This window comes from Drosophila subpulchrella, chromosome 2R (genome assembly GCF_014743375.2).
Source record: "Drosophila subpulchrella strain 33 F10 #4 breed RU33 chromosome 2R, RU_Dsub_v1.1 Primary Assembly, whole genome shotgun sequence".
Classification (NCBI taxonomy): Eukaryota; Metazoa; Arthropoda; class Insecta; order Diptera; family Drosophilidae; genus Drosophila; species Drosophila subpulchrella.
The window spans coordinates 18495621-18520411 of NC_050611.1; the positions used below are offsets into that span (position 1 = coordinate 18495621).

The 24791-nt window shown below is 43.8% G+C and overlaps 9 protein-coding genes across 16 annotated transcripts in view; 4 read left to right on the plus strand and 5 right to left on the minus strand.

Moving 5' to 3' along the window:
* Window positions 1-1541: 1541 nt before the first annotated feature.
* Window positions 1542-2879, plus strand: LOC119550790 (glyceraldehyde-3-phosphate dehydrogenase). Its single transcript, XM_037859721.1, has one exon. The coding sequence runs from the start codon at window positions 1647-1649 to the stop codon at window positions 2724-2726; it is 1080 nt and encodes a 359-aa protein (XP_037715649.1). The 5' UTR covers window positions 1542-1646; the 3' UTR covers window positions 2727-2879.
* Window positions 2727-4223, minus strand: LOC119550791 (protein C1orf43 homolog). The gene is made up of 2 exons (XM_037859722.1): window positions 3506-4223; window positions 2727-3448 (listed from the first exon to the last, which is right to left on the minus strand). Exons 1-2 carry the CDS (start codon window positions 4129-4131, stop codon window positions 3025-3027), a joined length of 1050 nt encoding a protein of 349 aa, XP_037715650.1. The 5' UTR covers window positions 4132-4223; the 3' UTR covers window positions 2727-3024.
* A 234-nt stretch (window positions 4224-4457) lies between these two features.
* Window positions 4458-6278, minus strand: LOC119551699 (GPI mannosyltransferase 2). The gene is made up of 2 exons (XM_037861167.1): window positions 6094-6278; window positions 4458-6026 (listed from the first exon to the last, which is right to left on the minus strand). Exon 2 carries the CDS (start codon window positions 6014-6016, stop codon window positions 4661-4663), a length of 1356 nt encoding a protein of 451 aa, XP_037717095.1. The 5' UTR covers window positions 6017-6026; window positions 6094-6278; the 3' UTR covers window positions 4458-4660.
* A 443-nt stretch (window positions 6279-6721) lies between these two features.
* Window positions 6722-13808, plus strand: LOC119549644. Its single transcript, XM_037857829.1, has 8 exons — window positions 6722-7312; window positions 7368-7698; window positions 7755-8835; window positions 8891-9362; window positions 10244-11264; window positions 11333-11466; window positions 11529-11857; window positions 11915-13808. The coding sequence occupies exons 1-8, from the start codon at window positions 6812-6814 to the stop codon at window positions 13293-13295; spliced, it is 5250 nt and encodes a 1749-aa protein (XP_037713757.1). The 5' UTR covers window positions 6722-6811; the 3' UTR covers window positions 13296-13808.
* Window positions 9383-9967, minus strand: LOC119549649 (ubiquitin-fold modifier 1). Its single transcript, XM_037857834.1, has 2 exons — window positions 9915-9967; window positions 9383-9816 (listed from the first exon to the last, which is right to left on the minus strand). Exon 2 carries the CDS (start codon window positions 9728-9730, stop codon window positions 9467-9469), a length of 264 nt encoding a protein of 87 aa, XP_037713762.1. The 5' UTR covers window positions 9731-9816; window positions 9915-9967; the 3' UTR covers window positions 9383-9466.
* Window positions 13806-14444, plus strand: LOC119549647 (V-type proton ATPase 16 kDa proteolipid subunit). The gene has a single exon (XM_037857831.1). The coding sequence runs from the start codon at window positions 13840-13842 to the stop codon at window positions 14314-14316; it is 477 nt and encodes a 158-aa protein (XP_037713759.1). The 5' UTR covers window positions 13806-13839; the 3' UTR covers window positions 14317-14444.
* A 57-nt stretch (window positions 14445-14501) lies between these two features.
* On the plus strand, window positions 14502-14862 carry LOC119549648. The gene has a single exon (XM_037857832.1). The coding sequence runs from the start codon at window positions 14536-14538 to the stop codon at window positions 14860-14862; it is 327 nt and encodes a 108-aa protein (XP_037713760.1). The 5' UTR covers window positions 14502-14535.
* Window positions 14829-16986, minus strand: LOC119549646. Its single transcript, XM_037857830.1, has 3 exons — window positions 16370-16986; window positions 16128-16305; window positions 14829-15541 (listed from the first exon to the last, which is right to left on the minus strand). Exons 1-3 carry the CDS (start codon window positions 16978-16980, stop codon window positions 14903-14905), a joined length of 1428 nt encoding a protein of 475 aa, XP_037713758.1. The 5' UTR covers window positions 16981-16986; the 3' UTR covers window positions 14829-14902.
* Window positions 16987-19731: 2745 nt separating this feature from the next.
* LOC119551966 (protein kinase C, brain isozyme) overlaps window positions 19732-24791 on the minus strand; it is a 35235-nt gene continuing 30175 nt past the window's right edge. For 7 of the 8 annotated variants that reach the window (XM_037861671.1, XM_037861670.1, XM_037861675.1 and 4 more), the window contains 9 exons: window positions 22879-23007; window positions 22049-22205; window positions 21611-21959; window positions 21104-21277; window positions 20952-21043; window positions 20691-20892; window positions 20440-20628; window positions 20242-20382; window positions 20027-20179 (listed from right to left, as the gene is read on the minus strand). In XM_037861671.1, the coding sequence (XP_037717599.1) occupies window positions 20027-20179; window positions 20242-20382; window positions 20440-20628; window positions 20691-20892; window positions 20952-21043; window positions 21104-21277; window positions 21611-21959; window positions 22049-22205; window positions 22879-23007 (1586 nt within the window). Of the gene's footprint in view, window positions 20180-20241; window positions 20383-20439; window positions 20629-20690; window positions 20893-20951; window positions 21044-21103; window positions 21278-21610; window positions 21960-22048; window positions 22206-22878; window positions 23008-24791 lie in introns of all 8 variants that reach the window. The other variant, XM_037861672.1, reaches the window with a different exon arrangement.

Sequence of the window (24791 nt, forward strand, 5' to 3'; positions counted from 1 at the left end):
AAACTCTACCTCCATCTTTATTGTTTTGCGTTGAATTAAATTGCATATATTCCATATTTCAACACTTTGTCAAACTTTGGTTGCTCTTAAAAGGGGATTTGCTCCCGTGGCTGTTTTGTAGACCATTTCTCAGCAGGCAAGTTTCAAATTTGAAAGTTTTTCGCATAAATTTCAAGTGGCAGGGACACTAAAGTAAACAAGCTACAACAAAGTTGCAAGGGTTCCGCGGACCCAGCTTAGATCCCCCAACCATTTGACCAGAGTCCATAAAGTAAACCAAAATTTAATAGGATTTTATGGGGAGTGTTTAACATTTATGGCAGCTACCAATCTTGAGTTCTAACATAAATGATACCAAGAGTAGGAGTTAGGAGCTCGGATTTCCCGATATCCGGGGCTTGCAACTGCGGGTGCTGCGATTACTGCAACAATTTCGTAATCAGCGCGGCCCCAAAAAGGAAAACTCACCACACACAGGACCCGGAGAGCCCCGTTGTCCTGGCCAAAATTAGAAGAGAGAGAGAGAGTGAATAAGAGTCCTTGCGCTCAGTTGGAATTTTCTGCGGGGGCGTCGAAATGTTGCTAGCAACATGTTGCCAGCCGTCCTGCTGTTGCTTCAGATCCATAAATAAAATATTCAACAAAGTTAAGTTGTCATAGCTAGTTGAAGACGCAAAACGGTTTCCCTAACCCAGGAACAGGTCGATACCAGGAGTGGGGTCTCCACCAAAGGCCGACCGAATACAACTCGATTCAATATATTTCCAGCCAAGTCATGGGTCGAGCGGGCAGATGGCCAGGAACGGAAATTTCTATGGTTGATAGCCGTCATCTGCTATGCTTAAAAAGAAAAAAGTACGCACAGGAAAAAGTTAGGGTCAATATAACTCAAAGCGTTATGAAATAATTTTATTTTATTTTGTAATATTGAAATTTTTAACCCTAACTCTATTTTTAGAATTAAAAAATCAAGTTTATTTGTTACTCTTAATATTATTATTATTATATATCTTTTGAAAAAGATTAAAAGAAACATCTCCATTTTCTGATGATCCTATCACCAGTTATGGTATGTGCTTTTTTTGAAGTCTCCGTAAAAAAAGAAATGTTTTTTAAGTTCTAGGCAACATGGTACCAAAAAAGTAAGTTCTTTTGAATACTATATTTTTGAATGTGGTACTCATTATATTCAAAATCGGCTAAGTTTTTAAAAGTGTATGAAAGGGTGGGGTCCCGAGGGATTCGAGCATTCCGCACAAAGGTGAGTAATGACCCTTGAAGCTGGATTTTCTATGCACGGCAATGTGTGTGGGCAGCAATTTGGGGGCCACTCCCACTTCCTTAAGGCTCCAGACAATTCGGACTGGGCGTTCCCGAAGGTTATTGTAATTTTGTTTCGTGAGAAACTTCGGCAGGTGGTCGAGTTCGATTGATTTATACCCAGCTGCGTAATTATGTATGCCTTCCATCGGGGAGCCAAAAGCTGAAGCGGATCGGGGGCAGCTGGGATCCGGAAATCATTTTACTCTTGAAGGCTTTTCCTTAGTTCACCTACTATGTATGTAGTTGGATAATCTTTCTACATACACATAGCAAAATTCTTCAAAATTGTAGGTAGTTGATTTAAGCACTTTTCGAGTCATAAAATGTCCGGAATTGGAATCAATGGCTTTGGGCGCATAGGGCGGATGTTCGCACGCCAGGCTCTGGTGCGCAAGGATGTCCAGATTGTGGCCATCAATGATCCCTCGCTGGATCCCAAGTACCTGGCCTACATGATGCGATACGACTCCACCCATGGTCAGTTCAACCAGAAGATCTCGATAGAGGGAAACTGCCTCGTCGTGAATGACAAGAAGGTCCAGCTGTTCAAGGAGCCGGATCTCAAGAAGGTGAAGTGGGGCGACCTGGGCGTGCACACGGTGGTGGACTGCTCCGGCCGGTTCACCACCCTGAAAGCCTGCCAAGCCCATCTGGATAGTGGGGCCAACAAGGTGGTCATATCGGCCCCATCCTCCGATGCTCCGATGTTCGTGTGCGGAGTGAATCTTGATAAATACAAACCGGATATGAAGGTTATCTCGAATGCATCCTGCACCACCAACTGCCTGGCGCCGCTGGCCAAGGTGGTGCATGATAATTTCCAGATTTGCGAGGGCTTGATGACCACCGTGCATGCGGCCACCGCCACCCAAAAGATCATCGACGGACCCAGCAGTAAACTCTGGCGGGATGGACGCAGTGGCATGACCAACATCATCCCCGCCGCCACGGGGGCCGCCAAGGCAGTGGGCAAAGTCATCCCGGACCTGAACGGAAAGCTTACAGGAATGGCCTTTCGCGTCCCAACGCCCAACGTCTCTGTGGTGGACCTAACGTGTCGCCTCTCCAAGCCCGCCAAAATGGACGACATCAAGAAGGTAATGAAAGCAGCGTCCGAGGGCGACATGAAGGGCATCCTGGGCTATGTGGAGGAGGAGGTGGTGTCCACCGACTTCAACGGATCACGATTTTCCTCCGTTTTCGATGCTAAGGCCTGCATTGCCCTGAACGACACCTTCGTCAAGCTGATCAGTTGGTACGACAACGAGACTGGCTACTCCTGCCGACTCCTGGACCTGGTTCTCTATGCCCAGTTGGCGGACAAGTGCGCCGAGAAGGAAAAAAATGCTTGTAAGGAGAAGGAAGATCCCTGTAAGAAAAAGGATGATCCTTGCAAGAAGTGAATGGATTAGAATTTCAAATCATATTTACTTTAATATTTCTCTAGAAACATTGAATCACTTGAAACAATTTTACCAGACTTACACGCGCTTCTTACAGTTAAGTTCCAGCGGTTAAACTTGTATTTTAAATAAAACTATGGGCTTACAAATCTATAGGCTTTTTGAAGAACATATAGAAGATGTGGGTTATACAAAAAGTTTACTGTTTTAACTATTAGAAAATAATAACATAAATTAAAGTATAAACGATAATCCTAACAAATATTTTTTAAATGGCTGAGTACTACTACTTATAAGCTTAGACATTGCTGGAGTTCCGTTGAAATTGCATGGACGAAATGCTCTTAATTTCGTTGTCCTCCAAGACACCGGCATCACTGCTCAGGTGGTGATCCGCCTCTACGATGATGTCGTCCAAAGTGGGAGTCTTAATTCTATTGCGTATGATAAGATCTCTCTCAGAGGGCGCCTGTAGATGGAGCGGGTTGGTGGCCAGCTCGGCCTCCCCTTCGCCACCTCCACCACTGCCACCCTGCAGACCCAGCGTCAAATTGACCTTGGCGTGCTGTCCAGTCGTAAGTTCGCTGCTGGGCTGAACATTCTCCAAGGTGGTGGGTGGGCGCAGGCGAGCTGGATCTAGTAGGGAATGCATTTTGGTCTGTTTTCGTGGAGTTCTCGCGGGTGAAGCCTTTCGAGAATTGTAATTCTTCAGCTGCTTGGATCTGAAAGAAAGAAGCTTAGTTATTTGTCTAAGAGAAGTAAACCTCCAGTTAACTCACGCCTCCAAAAGCTTGAGCAGCAAATGGTGATACGCCTCGTACTCATCCTTTCCAAACTCATTTGGATCGTGCCGGGCGTGCTCGTACATATCGCAGTACTGATGGATCATCCTCTGACCGGCTCCATTCAAAGTGACCGACAAAGTGGTCAGCAGGAAGGCCCTCAAGCTCTCCGGGGCATGTCGTGAGCTGCCATCCGACCGGGCGATCTCCGCCTCCAGCAGCTTGACGTCGTCCACGGCCTTCATGCGGTAGTAGTACGGCGGCGGAGGCGAGTCCTGCTCCGGCTGAACGATGTACTTGTCGCCATCGTTCCACAGCAGCTTCGGTTCCTGGGTGATCTTCTGGATGCAGTCCAAGCGCCGCTCAATTTCCCTTCTCAGCGCCTTCTTAGCATCGTTGCCCACCGGCACATGGGGGCCACGACGTCCTCGCAGCTGGAAGCGCATGATCTGCCGCTTGGCGAAGATGAACAACATCAGGCAGGTGAGTACGCCACCACTGATTATGATGATTATCATCACACCCGACAGCTGCTCCAGGTTGCCGCCCGCTTTGCTGGACTTCTCCTGGAGACTCGGTGCGGCGAAGTCGCCCACCTTGTGCAGGCGCAGATGCCCATCCATGGAAATCTTTGTTTTCCTCTAGAATTTCCTGTAATAAACAATTTTCTGCACAACTTTCTTTGTTGTTTCGATCCGCCACCCAAAACAGCTGATTGACAGTGTGACCGCAGAGATATAAAACAAAAGATACTAGCCACTTTTGAAAATACTGCATTAGTATTTAAATGTTCAAAAGCTCCCGCCATTCAGTTAAATTCAAATTCGAACCAAAGCCTGTTTTCAAACGTTTTTACAACAGTGAACAATTATTTAAGCCCCTATTAAAATGTGTTAATCCCACCTTATTTTAAAACTTTTTAAAGTTAGCCAATATAGTCAACAATTTGTATTTTGCAATTTTTTTTAATTTAAAGTGTCTATAGATGAGAAACTTACATGGGAAACCAATACTTTTGAGCGCCTCAAAAATGATCAATTAAATTTAGAGAAATTGGACGATTATTTACAGACTAAAAAGCAATCCCTGCGGGTGAACAGTCTCTTTGGCAACCAGCGGCTCCTCTAGCTCCCTCTCCATTACTCCAGTAGCTTACGTCCAGGGATAATTGTTGCAGAACAGCACCGTACCCACCAAACTGTAGGTAGTACACCATATAAAGAGAGCTCCCGCCTTAGAGCGCAGCTTAAGCTGGGCCAGGGTCTTGGGCATGTGGTCGGCGGCAAACCAGTAGAAAACTGGTGTGGCCGAGGCCAGCAGTCGGGTGGACACCTGGATGTGCACAAAAACGGTGCAGATGAGGGTGAGAAACGCAGCGTGCAGCACGAAGGGGAATGTGATGTGCTCCTTGACCAGCTCCCTGTAGCCAGAGGGCGTGACCTTTGCCCAGACCGCCCTGATGAAGTCACGCAGGTAATCATAGCAGTGCCAGTGCATGAAACTCAGCATGGGCAGGGCCAGCAGAAAGTTGGGGAGCTGCTTCCACTTGTAGTAGCGCAGAAAACCCACATCCCAGTAGTGCGATTGCACGTAGGTGTACGGGAATGGCAACGTGTACTGGCACCAGGGAGATCCTTCAGATCCCCGTCCAGATATTAGGTATTTACGCTCCTCGGCGTAGTCCACGATGTGCTTCGGATGAATCGCCGTCGTGGAGGGAAGGCAGTACAGCCGGTAAATGTAGAAATAGTAGGTGTGTAGAATTCCCAAGGCTCCCAGCATAGTCAGGACCATCTTTCCCATCTGCCAGCAGGAGGTGCCCTCCTTGCTCTTGACCAGCAGCTGGCGGGCGAAGAAATATAGCGGGAATCCCAAGGTGATCAATCCGTTTGAACGGCACACCAAACAGGCGGCCAAAGCGGCACCCAAACGTAGGAACCGGAAATGGTCTGTCGGTTTCAGGCACTCTAGCATCAAAGAGAAGCTGGCGTAGGCGAAGAAGGACTCCGAGTAGGCAGCCGTGAAGAAAATGGTGGCAGGATTGAAGCAGTATATCAAAGCCGCATACCAGCTTTTGTTTAGGTCGTTGAACATACGGTGGGTGAGCTGGAACAGCAGATTGGCCGACTCGCAGAAGAGCCAGACGTTCAGACCGATGGCCACTAGGAGCAGGATGGAATCGGGGGACAAGGGCAGCCCGACAAGCTCCAATGCCTGCGCCACGTGACGCACCACAACCGGATACAGTGGGTAGAAGGCCAGGGTGTTCTCGTAGGAGTACAGATTCTTGGCAATGTGCAGGAAGTACTCTCCATCCCAGTGCCTTAAGCCGCCAAAGCAGCGCTGCACCAGCTTGTCTATCCACTCGCAGCATCCCTTCGGCTCGTCCGATACCGGCATACGGAATACGTCCGGCTTGTGCGCCGGCAGGGCTCCATTGGCCATCAGTTGGACCATGAGCACGATGAGGCGACTGGCCAGCGCCAGTTTGGTAACCTTCTCTGTCATCTTCCGGTTTCTAGAGCGTTGGGTGGAGTCACTCATCATTCGCTGGGCATGTGATTCATGTCAAATCGCGGGCTTACCTCACGACTGCAGCAATGGAGACGGATCTCTTGGTCTGGACACTCCCGCGGCGGGAAGAGGGCGGCTCAGCTTCTCGGTTGCTACTCAAGCTGTCTCCACTTCCGGTGACATTTGCTCCGTCCGGCGGGTTTTATTTTATATTATTTTTGGGCAGAAGCCCGGAAAAGCAGAGCATTAGAGGTGGAGAAACATCGATTCTAGCAAACAGGTCATCGATGTTTTCGAAACATCGGTAGCATCGATGTTTGGCAGGGAAATAATCGATGAAGCATCGATGGCTTTCTTCAAAAGCATTAGAAAATATGGTACAGCGGGAACCAATATATTTACTTTATATATAAGTAATACATTTTAATAAAACGATTGCACATCTAGTCATCAAACATTTATTAAATGTATCAAATGAATAAAAACTTCTTGTCTTAAATCAACGAGCATTGTCGGGACAAATTTTAGATGTAAGAAATTAAGCAAAAATTTACTTTCAGGAAAATATTTTTTCTATATATATAAACGTATCAAATTCAAGGACTGTAACATTTTAAAATCTAACTAATTTTTAACTTTTAATTAAATCGATACTATCGACTTATCGACTTTTGTTCCATCTCTAATCGATATGGCTTATAATAGTGGCGGCATTTCGTTGTTTGTGATTTTGTTTTGCTGTTTGAGCTAAGTTAACGTTGGAATTTCGTTAACAAATGAAGCCACAGAATGCCGAACAGTGCAAAAAAGTCGGAGGCCACAAAGAGCAATAGCTCCACTCCCCGTAGACCGCGGAAGCGTCGTCGCGTGGACCGGCAGAGCCTCGACTCGCAGGTGGACGAGGATGCCAAGGAGATTGATCGCCGGCTTCGGAAAGTGGCCAGGGACAACTCCATCAGCACCGAGGACATGCAAAAGGTGGTCCGGAAGGTGGTGCGCAACGATCATGTCCTGGCATTGGTCACCCTAAAGGCGGAGGACGAGCTGGCGCGGGAGAAGTTGGAGTCGGCTGAGCAGCAGAAAAGAGGTGCCATCATCATTACGGACACGCCATCCGTGCCCAAACTCACCCGAGCCAAGGCCCGGGAACTGAACTGCACTCCCGGCATTTCCCTGCCCCAGCTTAATGAGACTCCCACCGACAATGATGGCATAGAGGCTCTAATACGCGAGGACTTGCACTCCGATGAGGAGGACGAGGAGTACACCTTCAAGGAGGAGGATTTTTTTGTAGGTATGACAAGTAAGCTTCTTGACCAATGCTAAACCCTTGTTCAACCCCCAGTCCGATGATGATCCCAGCACCATAGCATCGGATTTCGACTCTAATCCATGCACACCTCAAACTCCGCTCACTGCCAACGAGGAATCTCCGGTTAAGTTATCCGATGATGGCTGCTTTAAGGTGCCGTTGGATAAAAGTCTGCTTGACAAGGAGGACCTGCGTATTGCCACCAGAACTCGCTCAAAGTTCTGTCTGCAGCAGACAACCATCGAAGACTTGCAGTCGGAATTTGTACCGCCTGACGTGGAGCCCAGTGATGTGGTGGAAAACGAAATGACCGCCACCGACGCGGACTGGATGCAGTTCCTAAATGACTTTACAAAGCCACTGAGTGAGTAGCCCTTTAAAGTTTGTTTGGTACACTTTATTAACTTTAATATCTTACAGACAACACTATCCTGGGCGACGAAGATGATCCCATTAACGATCCGGAGTATGTGGCCGCCGACCATTTGGATTCAGAGTATGAGAACGCCGAGGAGCTGCGCGATGTCAACATATCCAAAAAGGAGTTGACTGACCTGGTCTCTGAGCTATTTGCTGGTCTGCTGCAAGAGGGTGTTTCTTTGGAATCGATTGAATTGGAAACACCTCAGAAGTTCATTGAAAGTGCCAACGTTTCGATGGCTCCCATTGATCAGATTTCCCGGAATATTGATTTCGATGATCAGGCTTTGATAAATGGCCACCAGCAGGATCAGCAGGTCTTTCAACCAACTGTGATACCCTCTGGGAGCGAAATGGGCATGGTAATGCCCGTTCCCGTGGCTGTGATGCAGGAGGGAAACCTGCAAAATGGTCCTGGAGAACCACCCTGCAAGGTGGTAAACATTCCATCTAGTGCTTTAAGTGTACCTCCCGAACTTATAGCTGTTCCTATACCTGGACAACCCGATTGCTTCCAACTTGCCAAAGTTGTAGCCAATAACTCCACGTTGGTTAATTACCCATTGACAGAAGACTCTCTACAGGCTTTCTCTAACTTGGAACCAATTCAACCGCCAGTTGTACCAAAAAGCAATGAAGATCGTTACAAAAAACCATTCGATACAAACTTCACATGGGAATACATCTCGGTGAAGAAACATATTTACTCGGAGTATGAGGAACAGTTTGAAAACCTGCGAAACGTGCAGCCAGCTAACTTGAATCACCTCGCCAGGAGCAAAGGATTCACCCAGTCCCAGCATGACATGCTTCAGCAGCAGCTTCGCATTCATACCCAGTTGTTGAGTCAGAGTTATCTGCAAACCTACTCCCATCCCACGTTGTATCCCATGGCCAAGAAGCCAAGGGAAATGCTGGAAGATCTCCACAAAAAGGCAGCTAAAGATGCCAGTTTTAATTGCTGGAATCTAAACGAGGCTGTCCAGCTGGTTAGGCAGTGGGAGCAGGATCTGTGCAGTGATGAGTTTAAGGAGGAGAACGAAAAAATGATGGACTTCATCAACAAAGAAACAGATTTGACGTAAGTTGAAGGTAATTACAATATACCAGGTATAACTTTTTGTTCCCTCTTTTAGTGATGGCCACACGCGCCAGGTTCCCAGGCTAGCGCCTCGAATCATGGATCTGATGTTGGATAGCCGGGTGTTTATGTATCCTCAGTATCTACCCCGGATGGCTTTTCAACCCAAACTAACCCAGGTCACCGCCTATGCACCCTCCGAGTATCAGCTAATGGCCATCGGTCTGGAGAAGCACATGACAGTAATTGGTAAGGCCAAAAGACCCCTACGCAAAGGGGCAGATCCTATCCGAGTTGCCTGCAAACGAATGGCCAAGGATACGATTTACGGCAAGACAGCCCGTCGGATTTTCATGAAGATTACTGAGCTACGCGACTCAAAGCAGTACAATCCAGTGAAATACTTCCTTGAACGCGACCGAGCACCGCCTGCTAACCACATCCTTTGGGGCTTCGAGGGTGGAATAGTGAGAACACCACGAGAACGTCACCAGGAGCTGCCCAGTGGCTGGCGATACTACATTGAGGTAAGGATTACAATGGATTATTACGGATTACATCGTTTAACATTTTAATAAGCATTGAAAAAGGGGGGAAATCTCAGTGGGGAAAATACAGAGGGACTAGGAAACTAGCTTAGTTGGTGGCCCACCCGATCTCTGGGAATAAGGCGCAGTTCGGAGCCGTGCTTTAGGAACACATTTCCAGCGGTCTGCTGTGGACTGATGCCGATGCCATCGTCCGTGATGATGGCACTCGTCTCTGCCGGCACCTTGAACTCCTCCGAGGCGAACTTCAGGACGGCTGTAAAGGGAGTTCCCTCCGGAACACTGAGCACCTTAAAGGGCAGCTTGGGGTCCGAAGTAAGCGTGATTTTGAAGGTTACTTTGCTCATGTTGGAATGTGCAGACGTGGTCAGTTTTAGTTTTGTCCGGTATGAAACGGGTTTCCGCTATTGTTAACAGTCAGAATGTTTAAGCCCTGTTGGGAATAGTTCAAAAGTATTTATATTAGTCGGTCTGTGGTCTAAATTTAGTTGTATTTTATTTAAAAACAAAGAAATATGTTGTCGCTCTTACTTTTAGTGCAGTCAAAAGTGCGATAGGCAGGCACCAAGTTATCGCCAGTGATGGGTTTTATTTAGATAATTGTACCTAGTAACCGCAACCGGTTAGGTACATATGTTTATTTATCAAATTGCAAGCTTTTGTTTATAAAACATTAGATTTATTTGTTTTCAATGGATTTTACCAACTATTGCTTACAAACAACAACTTAAAAGTCCGATCTCTGTCTATCGGTGACTAGGTACCGATTACACAAGTTATCGATAACCACATACCGAGCTTGTGCCATCTCTGTTGTGTTTATAAATTGCGGAAAATTTTCAATTGCTAACATTTTGCAGAAATCTTGGGAGCAAAAGCGCACCCGCCGCTACTTGAAGCCCTTGAAAGCGTCCTCGGTAGCCAGTGCCTCGTATCTGGAGTTTGTGCGCGAGGCTGTCGGCGAGGATCTGCTGCTGCCGGACAGTTTTGGTCGGGCGGCAATCCCTGATGGCAGTGCTGCTGGTTCGGAACCGCCCAAGGATTGCAAACCGAAGAGGAAGCCACCGCAGAGAAAGCCCCGTCCGGCGGAACAGCCCCCGCAGCTCACCATCAATGTGAATTATGTCTTTGGCGGCGATGCAAGCGCTGGAAACCTACCCGGAATCTCTGGGGTCTCCGTGCCCCTTGTGCCCGGCGGAAGTCTGGCGGAGAATGTGCTGAACATCAACCGCAGCCTGTACACCAGCGCCGATTGCAGTGGTCTCCTGGCCCTGCCCCCAGCTCCGCCGCCTCTGGCCGACGATGCTCCGCCAGCCATTAACTTCCAAGTAGACGAGTTCACACACAGTCTGCAAATCTGCGAGTTGGAAGACTCCACCAGCGTGGCAGTACAGCAGGATCTGTTGCCCAAGCAGGATACCAGCACCTCCTCTGCAGGTAGATACGCCAAGAGGGCGCGTTACCAAATCTTTAAGCCAAAGGTTCAATCCGCCTATAAATCGCGAAAGGGATCATCGTCAGCCCGCAGTCGATACCACAAATTGCGCGAACGTTTGCGCCATAAACTGAGCAAGCGCTGCCATTCGCTAATCATCACCTACGAGTCCTACCTGCGCCAGCGCAGGGAGAAATTTAAAGCCTGCGAGTTGGTGCAGCTTGTGCACACTCGTTTTCTGGCCCTCGAACTGTACACCCAACTGCTGGTCGACCTTAAGATGTTCTGCAGCACCACCACCGCGAAGACAGCCACTGCAACGCAGCCAAAGAGATCCAGGGGAGATGAAGAGGCGGCAAAGCTTAGGAGGGCCAATCGGCAGGAGGAGATGCTGCGCCACATGCTTCAGCCGGATTCTCCTGAAGAACGCAATCGCAAGGATGCCAGTAAGTTTAGCCCTGTCTTTCAATCAATGAAAGAAGCTCATTCATTTAATTTCCTTTTCTATATACAGTTTTTGCGCTAAATTTCTATGACAAAGTTGAGGAAGCCCTGCTAAATGCCGATCGCATAGACGATTGCCGAAAATTCAATAGTCTTCTGCAAAACTTCGATCCCAGGCAGGAAAAAGTTTCCGCTCTATATTTGGTAAGGTTTATTTGCTTCGCTTATCGCCAATGTGTTGATTAACATTTCTTTTCATCCCGTAGAAAGTGGAAGAAATTTTGCTGCCCAATCACCCCGAGCTGGCCGAGGTATTCCTTAACTTTCTGCTACCTGCCGAGGCGGCTGAGATAGGCAAATTTTTCGAGCACTTTATGATAAGCAATGCTACCAACTTCATCAACAAACTCAACATCTACTTCTGCAAGCAGCCCGCTCAGATCAGAAAGATTTATGCCTGTCTCAGCGAGTTGGCGGAATTGCCTAATGTCAGCATGAAGAAGGTTGAGAATAAGATAATGCCCTTGCTCAAGGGCAATCAGTTTCTGGTCGATTGGTTTGTTCAGCAATTCCCGCAGGGAAAGCCCCCGAAAAGGTGAGGAAAATGTACCCATAAGCTATGTTACTTGATTTTAACCTTTTGATCTTATAGAATCCTGTCTCCTGTGGAGACTATAAATCTGCATGATGTGCAGAACAACACTACGGGGGAATATACGGAAATGATTCAAGAATTCGTGGATGTACCCACGCCAAGTAAACCTGGATGTCACTTAAAGTATATTAATGGTCGAATATTTTATGGGGCCAAGATCCTGTTGCCTGCCAAGCTTTCCTTTATGGCTGCTAGTATTTACAATGAACAATCTCATGACGTGCCAACGGTCTCCAGTGAACCCCTGACCTGTGCCCATGGTATTCGTGCTCAGGGAGAGAAGCTTCTTAGTTTGGCTGCCAATACAGATAGCGACGATGCTGCGGATCGGAGTGAGGAGGATGATGCCAGTCGTGCTCTGATTATCGATACTACAGGGGATGAGCAGAACAGCTGCTCTTCCATTGAGATGTGCGATGAAGCGGGCTTGAGAGCGCATGCCATCCGATTGAATGCCAGTTTGTATACAAGTTCCAGCTTTAGTAATGCAGCAACCAGCACGCCCAATATGGCCAACTCTCATGGTCACCATCACCCACACGCTAAGAAAACTGCCATTAATTTTGGTGACATATCTCCACGCAAGCAATCGGCATTTAACAACTCCGGATTGAGTCCTTTATTGGGTACGACCAATAGTTCTCCTCAAGTGGACAAACGAAAGTCACCCACCAAGAAGGTCCGATCTCCTCTTAATCAAACCCAGGGCAGGCAACGTGCCAGTAATCAGCCAATGGTCGTAATCCATGAGTCACAGCCTTCTTCTTCGCCGGCCATTGAGTGCGCCAAACGCTTGCGCACGCTGATTGATCAAGAAAGTGTGCGGGATGCAGCTGATACAAAGGCGGGCATAAGGGTTATTGCGCAGGCGAAGGAGCAGCCAGCAATCCATTGTAGTCCAGCAACTGTTACGAAAATCGAGCCTGAGCCTGAGAACCTGGAGGATAGTGCTGAAAACATGCCAGTTTTTACGCCCTTCAAAATGGATTTGGATCAATCGGAGGAGGAGCTAGAGCCACTACTAGTGAGTGCAGGGAATACGCCGCAGCACGTGATCACCACGCAATTTGACAGCGACGAGGACTGCAAGCTGGATGTGGTGGCCACGCTAGCCAACTGCACTCCCAACGAAGATCAAACAGCTGCAGCATCTGCTTCGATTGCCAGCACATCGCAATCTGAGTCTGGTACCTCCCACTCGGCCGCCTGGACGCGTGAAGAGGACAAAGTAATACTCATCGAAATGAAAATGGGGGCACGCGATCGAGAGCAGCTTATTCGACGCATGTGCGCCAAGCTGAAGCACCGCAGCGTAGGCGAACTACGTGGAAGGCATCAGTTCCTCATGGATTTTCTGTCCAAGTTGCAGGGAAAGTAAGTGTTGTCTGAAATATTTCTTTGTGTATTATAGCTCGAGCTGAAATAGGTTACTAATAATAACTAAGCTGTACATAAACGAAGACATTAAATAGTTTTACGAATGGTTCAAGAAAGAAATTATGAAATGCAGTTGTTGATGGATTCCTTATATTGAACTGTATGAATTCTCTTTAGAATAGGTATTTTCTATATTATACATTTGAGTATTTTGAAATCTACTTTTAGTTAAATTCGACTACTTAGGAGTCCAAAGCATATACATTATTTAAGAGTTTAATGTAAAATAAAACCAATATCTTGGTGTTCAAAAAAGCATAGTTTACACTGAAATACAAATTTTTTTCTTTGTCAGTTATTTTAAAGACTGTATATAAAAACATATGAAATGTAATAGAAAACACAAGATAAAGAGTACACAACATTCGAAATATTTATATTATCAAGCAACATCGTTGAAGAACTTCAAAGTTAGTTGAATTTAGAAAGTAAATAAACTTTGGGTTTATTCCTACTCCGAGAAGTAAAGTATATTCGGCTAAACGATGTCAAGTCCGGAGCTAACTTTGGATCAACCCCACTTTGCCACCTTCTTCTGCGTTTTGGGCGCCGTGTCGGCCATTGTCTTTTCCACGTTGGGTGCTGCCTATGGAACCGCAAAGTCCTCTGTGGGAATAGCTTCGATGTCTATAAAACATCCCCAGCTGATCATGAAGGCGATTGTTCCAGTGGTCATGGCTGGCATTATAGCCATCTATGGCTTGGTGATTGCGGTCCTGCTGGCTGGATCGCTAAGCAAACATTATAGCGCCTACAAGGGATTCCTGAACCTTAGTGCTGGACTGGCGGTGGGTGTCTCTGGGATGGCGGCTGGAATTGCTATTGGCGTGGTGGGTGAAGCTGGAGTTCGGGCATCTGCCCAACAGCCGAAACTCTTTGTGGCCATTATTCTAATATTGATCTTCGCCGAGGTCTTGGGACTGTATGGTCTCATTGTGGCCATTTACTTGTTTACAAAGTAATGTGATGGGATGTTATGTTAATAAAAATGTTTCAATTCACCCATTTATTCAGTACTTCTCAATGGAAGGAAACTGGTTTTGGATGGTCTGTTCCATCTGCTGATCATTTATCAAGTTTCAAACTATTTGCTCAGCTGTTGGAACTACTTAAGAGTCCATAACATTTCTTTCAGTAGATCAGTTACAATTCGGAATCCATTGGCTTCACTTCATATAAAGATGCATCTGCAATACTTTTTTGGTATCTACATCCTCTGTTGTATTTTGCTAACTCAAGTTCAAACTCAACCCAATGCAACGATATCCAATGCAACGATATCCAATTCAACTGATACCCAAGGGAACGTCGCTAAAAAACGTATAATGCTACGAAAACTTCATAAGGATGATAAGCAGGGTAAAGGAATGATGCACATCGTGATACACAAGATTCAACCTGGAGATCCATACTACAAGGTTTTCGATGGCAATGAGAAGGCAGCTCGAGCATTCACCAACACGATATGGAATCGTCTGTTCAATCGATATAGCACTATGCTCATTTAATTGATTACTCTTAATTCTAAAGTGTAGTGAATAAGTGTACTTAAGTTATGATAATAAAGCTAGAACTAAATATGGAATCCTCGTCGGGAGCGGAGTCTTTTGAGTGCAGGCAGGCGCTAGATCTGGTGTAAAAAACGTCCGACTCGCGACGGCAATGGATCTCTTCTTCCTGTTCGGAATCCTTCATGGTAAAGGTACCCACTGCCGTTTTGCAATGGGCATTATTCTTACAGCCGGAATCACTGGCCCAGCTCTCGCAACCACATGGCAGAGCCTCATCCACCGGGGGATGTTGGAGACTCACGCTGCTGACCACCTGCTCCTCCGCCGTAGCCTTTTGCTGTCGCCGAGACCGGCACCGTATCCAAATCCTTCGCAGAGCCCGGAAACAGCACAATCCGAAGCACACATCCGAGGTTCCCTTGAGGCACAGGAAAAACTCCGGCATAAACGAAGGATTGATCACGGCATAGACCACTATGTTCAAGGACAACTGCAGCGCATTTAGCGTTATGCAGATCACCTCCAGCTGCTCCATGAAGGACTCATCCACCTTGTTGATATCACCGCCGAATATTAGATTTAAGGAGCTCTTCCTGGCAGTCATGTGGGCGGGAAGTTCACCAACCAGGTACAATGTAATTACAATCACTATGCTGATGGTCAGCTTCATTTGGTGCTGCAATAAGAAAGATATAGTGTAAGTTGAATTGTGGCAGGAAAATTTTATAAGTAATGTTGTACAAAACATATACTAAAAAAATTATAATAAAAAATATATTATATTTTGTACATTTAAAGAACATATAATCTATTTTTATACCCGTTATTCGTAGAGTTTAAGAGTATACTAGATTCGTCGAAAAGTATGTAACAGGTAGAAGGAAGCGTTTCCGACCCCATAAAGTATATATATTCTTGATCAGGATCACTAGCCGAGTCGATCTAGCTATGTCTGTATGAACGCTGTGATCTCGGAAACTATAAAAGCTACAATACTGGGATTAGGCATGCAGATTCCTGAGATTCCTGCGCTGCGCAAGTTTCAATATAAGAATGTATATTCTATTTTTAGGACTCTGATATAATTTAAATCTCATAACTGTTTTTTATCAATATTATTTTTTTCTATGCAAGAATGTATATTCTATTTTTGGCACTATGATAATTTTAATCTCATAACTGATTTTTATGAACATTAGTTTGACTTTCATCCACATAAATTGAACCACTTTAATAGCATAGAACCACTCGTATAGTCATACCTGGTATCTCTTGGCGGTGGTAAGGGTATTGGCATTGTTGTTGGTCGCCTGACACCGTTGGCTCTGCTTCGTCCATTTGCGGAAGGCTATGATAATGGCACCGTTGCCGATGAACAGAAAAATGGCTGGCAAAAGGGCCAGCAAGGCAAAGGTGAACCAGTTTTGCACTTTATAAAACCTGCCATAAAATATAACCTTCTTGTAACTATCGAATCACAAAAACCATAACTCTTTTAACTCACTTTGAGTAGTAGAAGTCAGTGACGTGACAAGTTCCCGAGTCATTCACATAGAAGACAAAGAAGTACGGCAAATTGACCACTACGGAGGTGCCTATGGCCACAAGGATCATACAGCGAGCCACCTTTCGACGACAAAACCGAGGAGCCCCATTGTTCCGCTTAAAACTGGACAGATAGGTGAATCGATCCAGGCTCAAACAGGCCAGTATAAGATTAGCTGCTCCCGTGCTGATGCCAAAGAATGGCGTTTGCCACTGATAGTCGTAGGCGATCCAGGCTGGAATGTTGTAGAAATAGCTCCTGGACAGGGCGGTCAGCGTGATGAGCAGACACGAGATGCAGTCCATCCAGGAAAGGGCCGCCAGATAGCTAAAAGCCGATGGCGTCATCTTGGGTCGCATGAAGACCACCGCGTTGATGAAGTTCGTGCACAGTCCAAAGGCAGACAAAGTGGGCACGGCCAGGCCGTAGAGCACAAAGATCACCACATTGGGCGGCCTCCTCTGGAAGATGCACTCATCGCTGTGCTCCATCTCGGGGTTCCAGCCGGAGTCTGGTCTGGTGAAATTCGCGGCGTACATGACAGATGGAACGGTTCGATGACTGGCCATGTTATACACTGACTGACTGGCTGGCTGACTGGGTGAAGAGGAGGATTTGGCAGCGACCGCTGGACACGTCTATCTAATTGTTGCAAATTCACGATAAGATTATCTAACGCTAACGGACGCATAAATGTTAATTTGTACGCAATCAATGATAACGCCGCCACGCAAACCCACCTCAACATCGAACTCTATCTCAGCCGATCGCCCTTTCCCTTTATCTAATATCTAGCCTTTTTATATAGGTACTATAAGTATATATGGTCCGACATCCTAGCGTTCTCTTTTTGGTTGCATACCTAGCAAGGCTCTGCAAATTTATGATCACCAGGTTTGGATATGTTTATAGTATGTCAAATTATAGATACCTTTTGGGGTCCCTTGAATCTATAATTGCTAATAGTAGACAGAGAAAAAAAATTGATAAGATATGATGATCATATTGATGAAATTCAGTATCACTCTGATATGCTTTTTGCTCTCGTGCTCTCTTTCGGAGAGTTTTGCTCTTACCCAGAGTAATTTAAAGCGCTTTCTCGCTCTTTTCTCTCTTGTTTGTGTTATGAGAGAATTTTCAAGGAGAGAAATACCAAACAAATAGTAGAAATGATACTGAATAAGTTTCCCATCCGAATTTCAAATTTAACCTTAATTATTTTTTTCCTGTGTGAAATTGATAGAAATATTCAACGTAGATTTAAAATTCCGGAACCCAAGATAAACATTTTCATTTTCAGAGATTCAGATGTATTTAGTAGTATTTTTATTTACTCATGGGTACTCGTATTGTATGTGTGTGGTGAGCCCAAAGCCGATGGTTTGATTTATTTGAGTTTGTCTCTCTTTGTTTGGCTTGGCTCAATAAATTATAGATTACATTCAGCTCGGGTCTGTGTGTACTCGAAATTGTATATAGTGGATGCATATATGCACAGGCATATAGCTTCGACCGACTGTTCAGGGGTGTGGGTGAATTATTCAGACGTAAAAATAGTTTTCTTTAGTTTAGTTTGGGTTTCTCTCGAGAGTTTCGTTTGGAAGTTTTGCTTTCTCTCGCGTGATATCGTATGGTATTATATCTGTTAAGTAATTCACATCGATATTTCATAGATATAAATATATTAATGTATAGGTGTATATATCTATTTGTTTTGTACTAATTTAATATGCAATTAAAATACATACGTATGAGACTTTGGTTTAAAAAATGACCATGAAAATCATCAAAATTACATAAATATGTTTTGTAAAAGTGTTGACTCTAAATAAAACTGTATGCAGTTAAAGTCCTACCAATATGCACTTTCAATATGTATATAGTTTAATAATAAAAATTAATTTTCTTCAAATTGTAATATTTTCAATATTTGAACAGACTTGAAAAGTGTTTTCGCTCCCTTCATTTATTTGCCATAAAAGTCATTAAAGTAATTCAGACACACATATACATCTATTGATATATGTTAATTATGATTTACATTTATTTTTAAAAATACGAGCAAATTTCTTTATCCCTCGGGTTGAAAGTTAAGTGCTACTCATCGTGGTTGTGATTCGAACCCATCCACTTGGGATTGAGTATAGCTTTTTTGATCTACCTTGTTGGCTTAGATTACGTTTTGATTTCAAATTGGAGAGTTAAATTAAACGTTTTAAATGCTTCAAGTTCGGAGTTACACAATTTTATCTATTCGAGTTTATAAGTATTTAAGTTTATTATGCATCGAATGTACTAGTTCAAACTACTTTTAAGCTTTACCAATTCTTGTTAATTGTTTATTCTGATTTTAATTACTCTGCTGTGCCCTACGCAATTAGCTTGGCTACAATTCCACTTCGACAGACATACATATATATAATATTATAATTTCCCTATAAATACGTATAGCCTCGTTTGGCATGAATTCTGTTAAGGTTTCTTCTATGAGAGAAAGATAGCTACGAGAGGCACAAAAGCTTAGCTCGGCTGGCGCTAATTTGGAAATCGGTCTAGGCTATAATATACGATGACTATAGATTTACATGCTTATAGTAGATTGTCTTTTCCCATAGTTAAACAGTAGTTGTTAGTAGCTAGATTCCTGTGAAGGTACTAAAGTTTCCAACTCAAGAACGATCTAACGTAGTTATCCCTCGGTTAGGAGCAAACAGTTTTAGTTTTACAGTTTAAGTGTTAAGTATCGTCTAGGCTTAACTTATTGCTATGCAATTTGTTAGTTATGGTACATTGAGACTCTATGCCAGCCATATATATAGACGTGCTATATATACGTGTGTTTGCAATGCTTTTTAAATAAATCGTAAAATTAATGTACACGCACATTGATATATTAAAGGAATTTGAAAAAAAAACACATATTCTATGATATTTCTGCTTAAGTTTCGAATATAATGGGAACGTTTGTTGTTCTCCTTGATTTCTCCCTCTTTGGCGAACTCACCTAAACGCGTTTTCGATTTGATTATAATGCCGGGGCTAGCACTACAATCGAATGACGTTTGAACCTGGCCCAAAACTCCAAATTCTCTCACTCCCTTGCTCTGTCGGGGAAAGTATGGGGACTTTCCCACGGTATTGACTATTAAAAATCGATTAATTGGCTACAAAAACACTCAGATGTTGTATAAAAAGTTAACTTCCAAATGGAAAATGCAAATGCTTATAGCTTGCCGAAAGGTATAATATATGTTTTTAAAAATTGTTTTGAAATCGGAAAGAACCGATGAAAGTTCTACGCAGAGTGATAGGCTAGCAAGTATTTGAAATGTTCAATTTTATTGCTTTCTTTTCTTTTGGCTTGAGGTGAGGACGTGCTCTTGAACAGTATTCGAATATTCCACAACTAAAGCTCTGTTTCACAGTTTCTAGCACTTAAAATTAAATCAAAACTTAACAATTCAATAAATATAGATACACATAATGGTCGAAAGGCAAAACAGAAAACTTAACAGAGAGTAACAAGATGTCTTTTTAGTAATCAATATCAAAATAGACTTAGGGGACACAACTCGCAGCATGGAAATTAGATCGGATCAGATCGGATCTATATATCTATGGGCTAAAGACGTATTCGGGATTCATGTAGGAGAACCCAACGAATTCCGATTGATCCAGGTTCATCATGAACACCTTGTCCGTTGGCGTCAAGTCTGTTTTCTCTGATGTGAACTGCTTGTCAAAGTTGGACACATCCTTGCGGTGTTTCTGGATATAAGTAATAACAATATTAAGGTAGTTATTTATAGATATAAGATATTTCTGCTTACAATCTTCGGTTTGAAAGGTGGCTGCACTTCGCGATTTTCTATTTTCTCCCAATCGATGCGTCTGAAAAAGGGATGCAGACGCACATCCTCTTCACCAGTGGAACCACAACCCAATCGCTTATTTGGCTGCTTGGTTAGGAACTAAGAAATATTTTATTATTAATAATTTATCATCTTAAAATTCGAATAATAACTTACGCCCTTGCAGGCCTCTTTGGCCTCCTTGCTCAGGCTTTTTGGATAGGACACATTATGATCAGTTATGGCTGCAAAAAGCTCCTCCTCATCCTCGCCATCAAAAGGTGGCTGACCCACTAGCATTTCGTAAAGCAGCACTCCATAGGCCCACCAGTCCACCGATTTGCCATAGGGTTGATAAAGAATTATCTAAAGAAATAATAAAAATACATAGTTATTTGGTTAAATATGTATTTTTCTGTACAACCCACCTCGGGAGCTATATAATCAGGGGTTCCACAAAAGGTCTTTGTGGTCTTGTCACCCATTATATTCTCCTTGCACATGCCAAAGTCCGCAATCTTCACATGTCCATCGGCATCCAAGAGAACATTATCCAGCTTCAGATCCCGATACAGTATACCCTTGGTGTGTAGGAAGAAAAGTCCTGCGGCTATTTCAGCGGCATAAAACCTATTGAAGGATAGAAAAATAACTAAATGGAACAATTGTAGACTTCTAAGGACACTTACACAGCCACTGGCTCCTTGAACTTGCCAAATTGTTGGATTTGGAACATCAAATCGCCTCCATTCACATACTCCATCACGAAGAACAATCGGTCCTGAAGAAGAGGTATTCTTTATCTATTTTTGGATACCCCTTCCCCCGATGCTAGACTCACCATTGTCTGAAAGCAGGAGTGCAGTTGTACCAGGAATGGGGGCTTTTCACCCAGCGCCAGGACACGCTTCTCGATCATGGTGCACTCCACGTCGTCGTCCTGGATGATCACATCCTTTTTGAGTATCTTAATGGCATACAACTCCTCGCTGCCCTTGCGCTCGGCTAACAAAACCTAAAAGGTATGATTAAATAAAGTATGGAAAATATATACAAATAATCTAAAAGAAAAGGTTTGGTTGATGCGCAGAAAAAAATAAGTAGGGATCAAGTTTATATTCGAATGTTGAACAGTAATCCTCAGATTTCCTCTCTTTTAAAATGATATCAAAAGAGAGAAAAGAGAAACATAGCTCCTTAAATTACTCTGGGTAAGAACGAGATAGGAATATTCGAAACTCTCCGAAGTAGAAAAAGAGACCATAGTGATACGCCCCATATTTAGTTAGGACTTATACTAAATTTACCAGTCCTCTTTGATATTCTAGAAATAAGTCAAGATACGCACCTTGCCAAATGATCCTTTTCCCAGAACTTTGATGAAATTAAAGTCCGTGGCCCTGATCATGTCCTTTTTGGAGGACGTATGCGTGTTCGTGTCGCTGCGCATTACCATTGGCTTCTTCTGCGAAGGTTTCTGCTTGAGCTTCAGTAGATCCTGCTCGTCATCCGCACATGGCACATTGTAGTACTCCCCTTCGTCCTGGGTGAGCAATTTGAACCAGCCATTGGTGGGGTTCTTGATGATCTCGGAGATGCCAAAGGACAAAGCGCCCATAAAGTCATTGCGAGAGGTTCGATCCCAATCCCACACCTCGATCAGGATCCTTCGATCCTTGTCCTCGGGTTTCAGATCACTAGAATAAGGGAAATCATCATTTCATCATCATTTCATCATCAATCATTTTAAATTCAAATTGATTTAAGTTATTTATTTTGCACTTACTAGCTGAGTGTCTCGTTCCAAACAGGATTCAGGCAAGCCTTGATGGTGCGAGTCTTCTTCTTCGACTGATCCTTGTCATCCGGTATGAGCTTCACCTTCACATAGGGATCGCTGAGTCCATTCGGGTCCATGGGTATGAGATTGCGACCCTCCTTGACTGAAAAGCAGGACAATAGAATGCGGGTAATGCAAACCTTAGTGGCATAAGCAGTCAATTAAGACCCATCCCGGTTGAGTGAAAACTCCGGGCACAAAAGCAGCTACGGAAATTACGTGAAATATGCTCCTGGGCACGAACAAAGCATTGTGTCCTGGAGGACACCCATCCATCCATCCAACCATCCCCAGGCCGCTCCTTTGTTCTGCAACTGCATTCTAGTTTGGTATTCATTATGTGGCATTTGCGGCTAACGAAGGAGAACGAATACGGAGAATTTCCTTAAGCGCGCATAATGAATTAATGCAAATCGTAAGCAATTTTCCCAGGAGCCCAAAGGACCTGCAACTTTCGGCCGCAAAGCTTTCCCCCCCAAACAGGAAACGAAACGAAACGGAACGCAGAGCAACCGAGCAATACAAAGGCGCAAAGACTTTGGAGAAGATGTAACATTTTAAGCGCGTTGCTTGGGAAACTTTGAGGTTTCCCGGGGCATAAATTTTTTTTTTTTTTTTTCCACTTGCCCTTACATATATTCTGTAAACTTTTTGCCCACTTTTGCCTCAAAGGCGGGGGCACAAACAAAATAAAAAACTTAGACCATTGGGCCATAATTGGTAACAATGCTTAAGCGGCTTAAATTTGTATACCCCTGGCTTTGGGGGCCACTTACTCTGGACAGTTAGCAGATTCTCCTTGACATTGATCTCCAGATAAATGCGACCCCGCCGCTCGGTGTGATCGCATCCGCAAAGACTGGGCACGTTCTCCTTGCAGCGGGCATGCACGTTCATGTCGCATGCTGAGGGGATTAGAAAAGTGTTTAGAATCTTTATTTCTCTGTTCCGGGGAAAGTTGAAAGGCATAGGAGTAGAGTAGGGGGCTTGCTTATAGAGTTTTGGTTAGTGGGATTGATAGAAGGCATGAGTTGGATGTTGAGGTAAAACAAAGCATACACACACACACGCTCACGCACAAAAGTACAGTCCCGCACACACAACTAAGTGGGGGGTACTTACCTTGCATGCCGTTGAAAACTAAAGTTTACCTGTGGATATTCAGCCGATAAATCTGCCCTCTGGCAAAAGCAATCAGTAAAAAAGAACCCAAGCCAATTTTCCACCCATCTGCCCTCCTCTTCGGGGACTTGTTTTCTCCCATCTCACTGCCAAACGGAAATTGACAAACTGTTGCTTCTTCTGACTCTGACAAGTGGCAAGCGTTCGATTGGAAATTATTCGCTAAAATCGAATTGCTATTCATTTTCATGAAATACGTTTTGTTTTCAATTAAAGCACTTTGCCATCATCATCGGCCATCATGGGGCATCAATGGGCGTCATCCTGTTTTTGCCGATTGCCTCAGTTTCCTCTCACGTATCCGCTTTCCACGACTTTTCCTTTTGGGGCTCTTTTCTGTTGGCAACATTCCGCTTTGGTGAAGTGTAAAATTACTTTCGGTTCCCAACCGCCACCCTTGGCAAGGTCTTAATTTCATTCGAGCGAACGTTGCGTATACGTAATGTCCGGCTCCCCCTGCGTATGCGTGATATTTAAGATACGTTTTGCGGGGCGGCCCTGTGGCATGTTGGTCAGCACAGAATGTGCAAAAATATGTACACAAAGGCAAAAAAAAAGGGTTTCCTTTGACATGGCAAAAAAAACATTCAGTTGTGAGTGTGTATTCATAATGTGGGCTCCATTTCGGGTTGTATCCTTGCACTCATACGTATTTGAGTTCCCCCGTCTGTTTGCATATACTATTTTCGTCTACATGAAGTGGGTTTTTGTTTGCAGTTTGTGGATCAGTTAAAGTTTTACTTGCCGAATTTCAAATATTTTTGCTTCTGAACTTAGCAATTTTTTGAAAAACAAACTTAGAACTTTGCTATCGGTCATGATCCATGTATTTTTTATTTAAATTACAAAAATGTGCCTCATTCTAATAAATATGAATATAGTAGTGGCTTCTACTCTTTAGTACTTGGTTAATTACAAAAAATGATTCTTCTTACTTAAATGTGTTATGCATGGAGAATTTGTAAATCTTCGGATGTCAGTAAGAGATACACTGGTCGGCATATGTATTTTGACAAAATAAAAGTTAAGTATACTCATAACTTGAATTTACTTCTTGTAAACTATAGGCATCAATGGAAAGGTAATTTCAATGCCGTTTGAATGATACAATACATTTCTTTACCCATTCAGTACTTATTGAAAAGGCCGAATTTGTGTAAATCAACTTTGAAGTTAAAAAAAAAAACTTTTTTCCTCGTCTTGAAAACTTAAATTTTTTGATGCAAAAAGTTTCTTCAAACAAAAATAATAGTAACTGCAAAAAGAATTTTTCAAAAATCATTTTTCTTATATTTTTTATGAATTTTTGAAGGTGACAATGTCGGAAAAAATTTGTATGAAAAAGACAAAAATATGGCTCAAATGCCTGTTTTTAAGCATTTTCAAAAATTCATAAAAAATATAAGAAAAATGATTTTTGAAAAATTCTTTTTGCAGTTACTATTATTTTTGTTTGAAGAAACTTTTTGCATCAAAAAATTTAAGTTTTCAAGACGAGGAAAAAAGT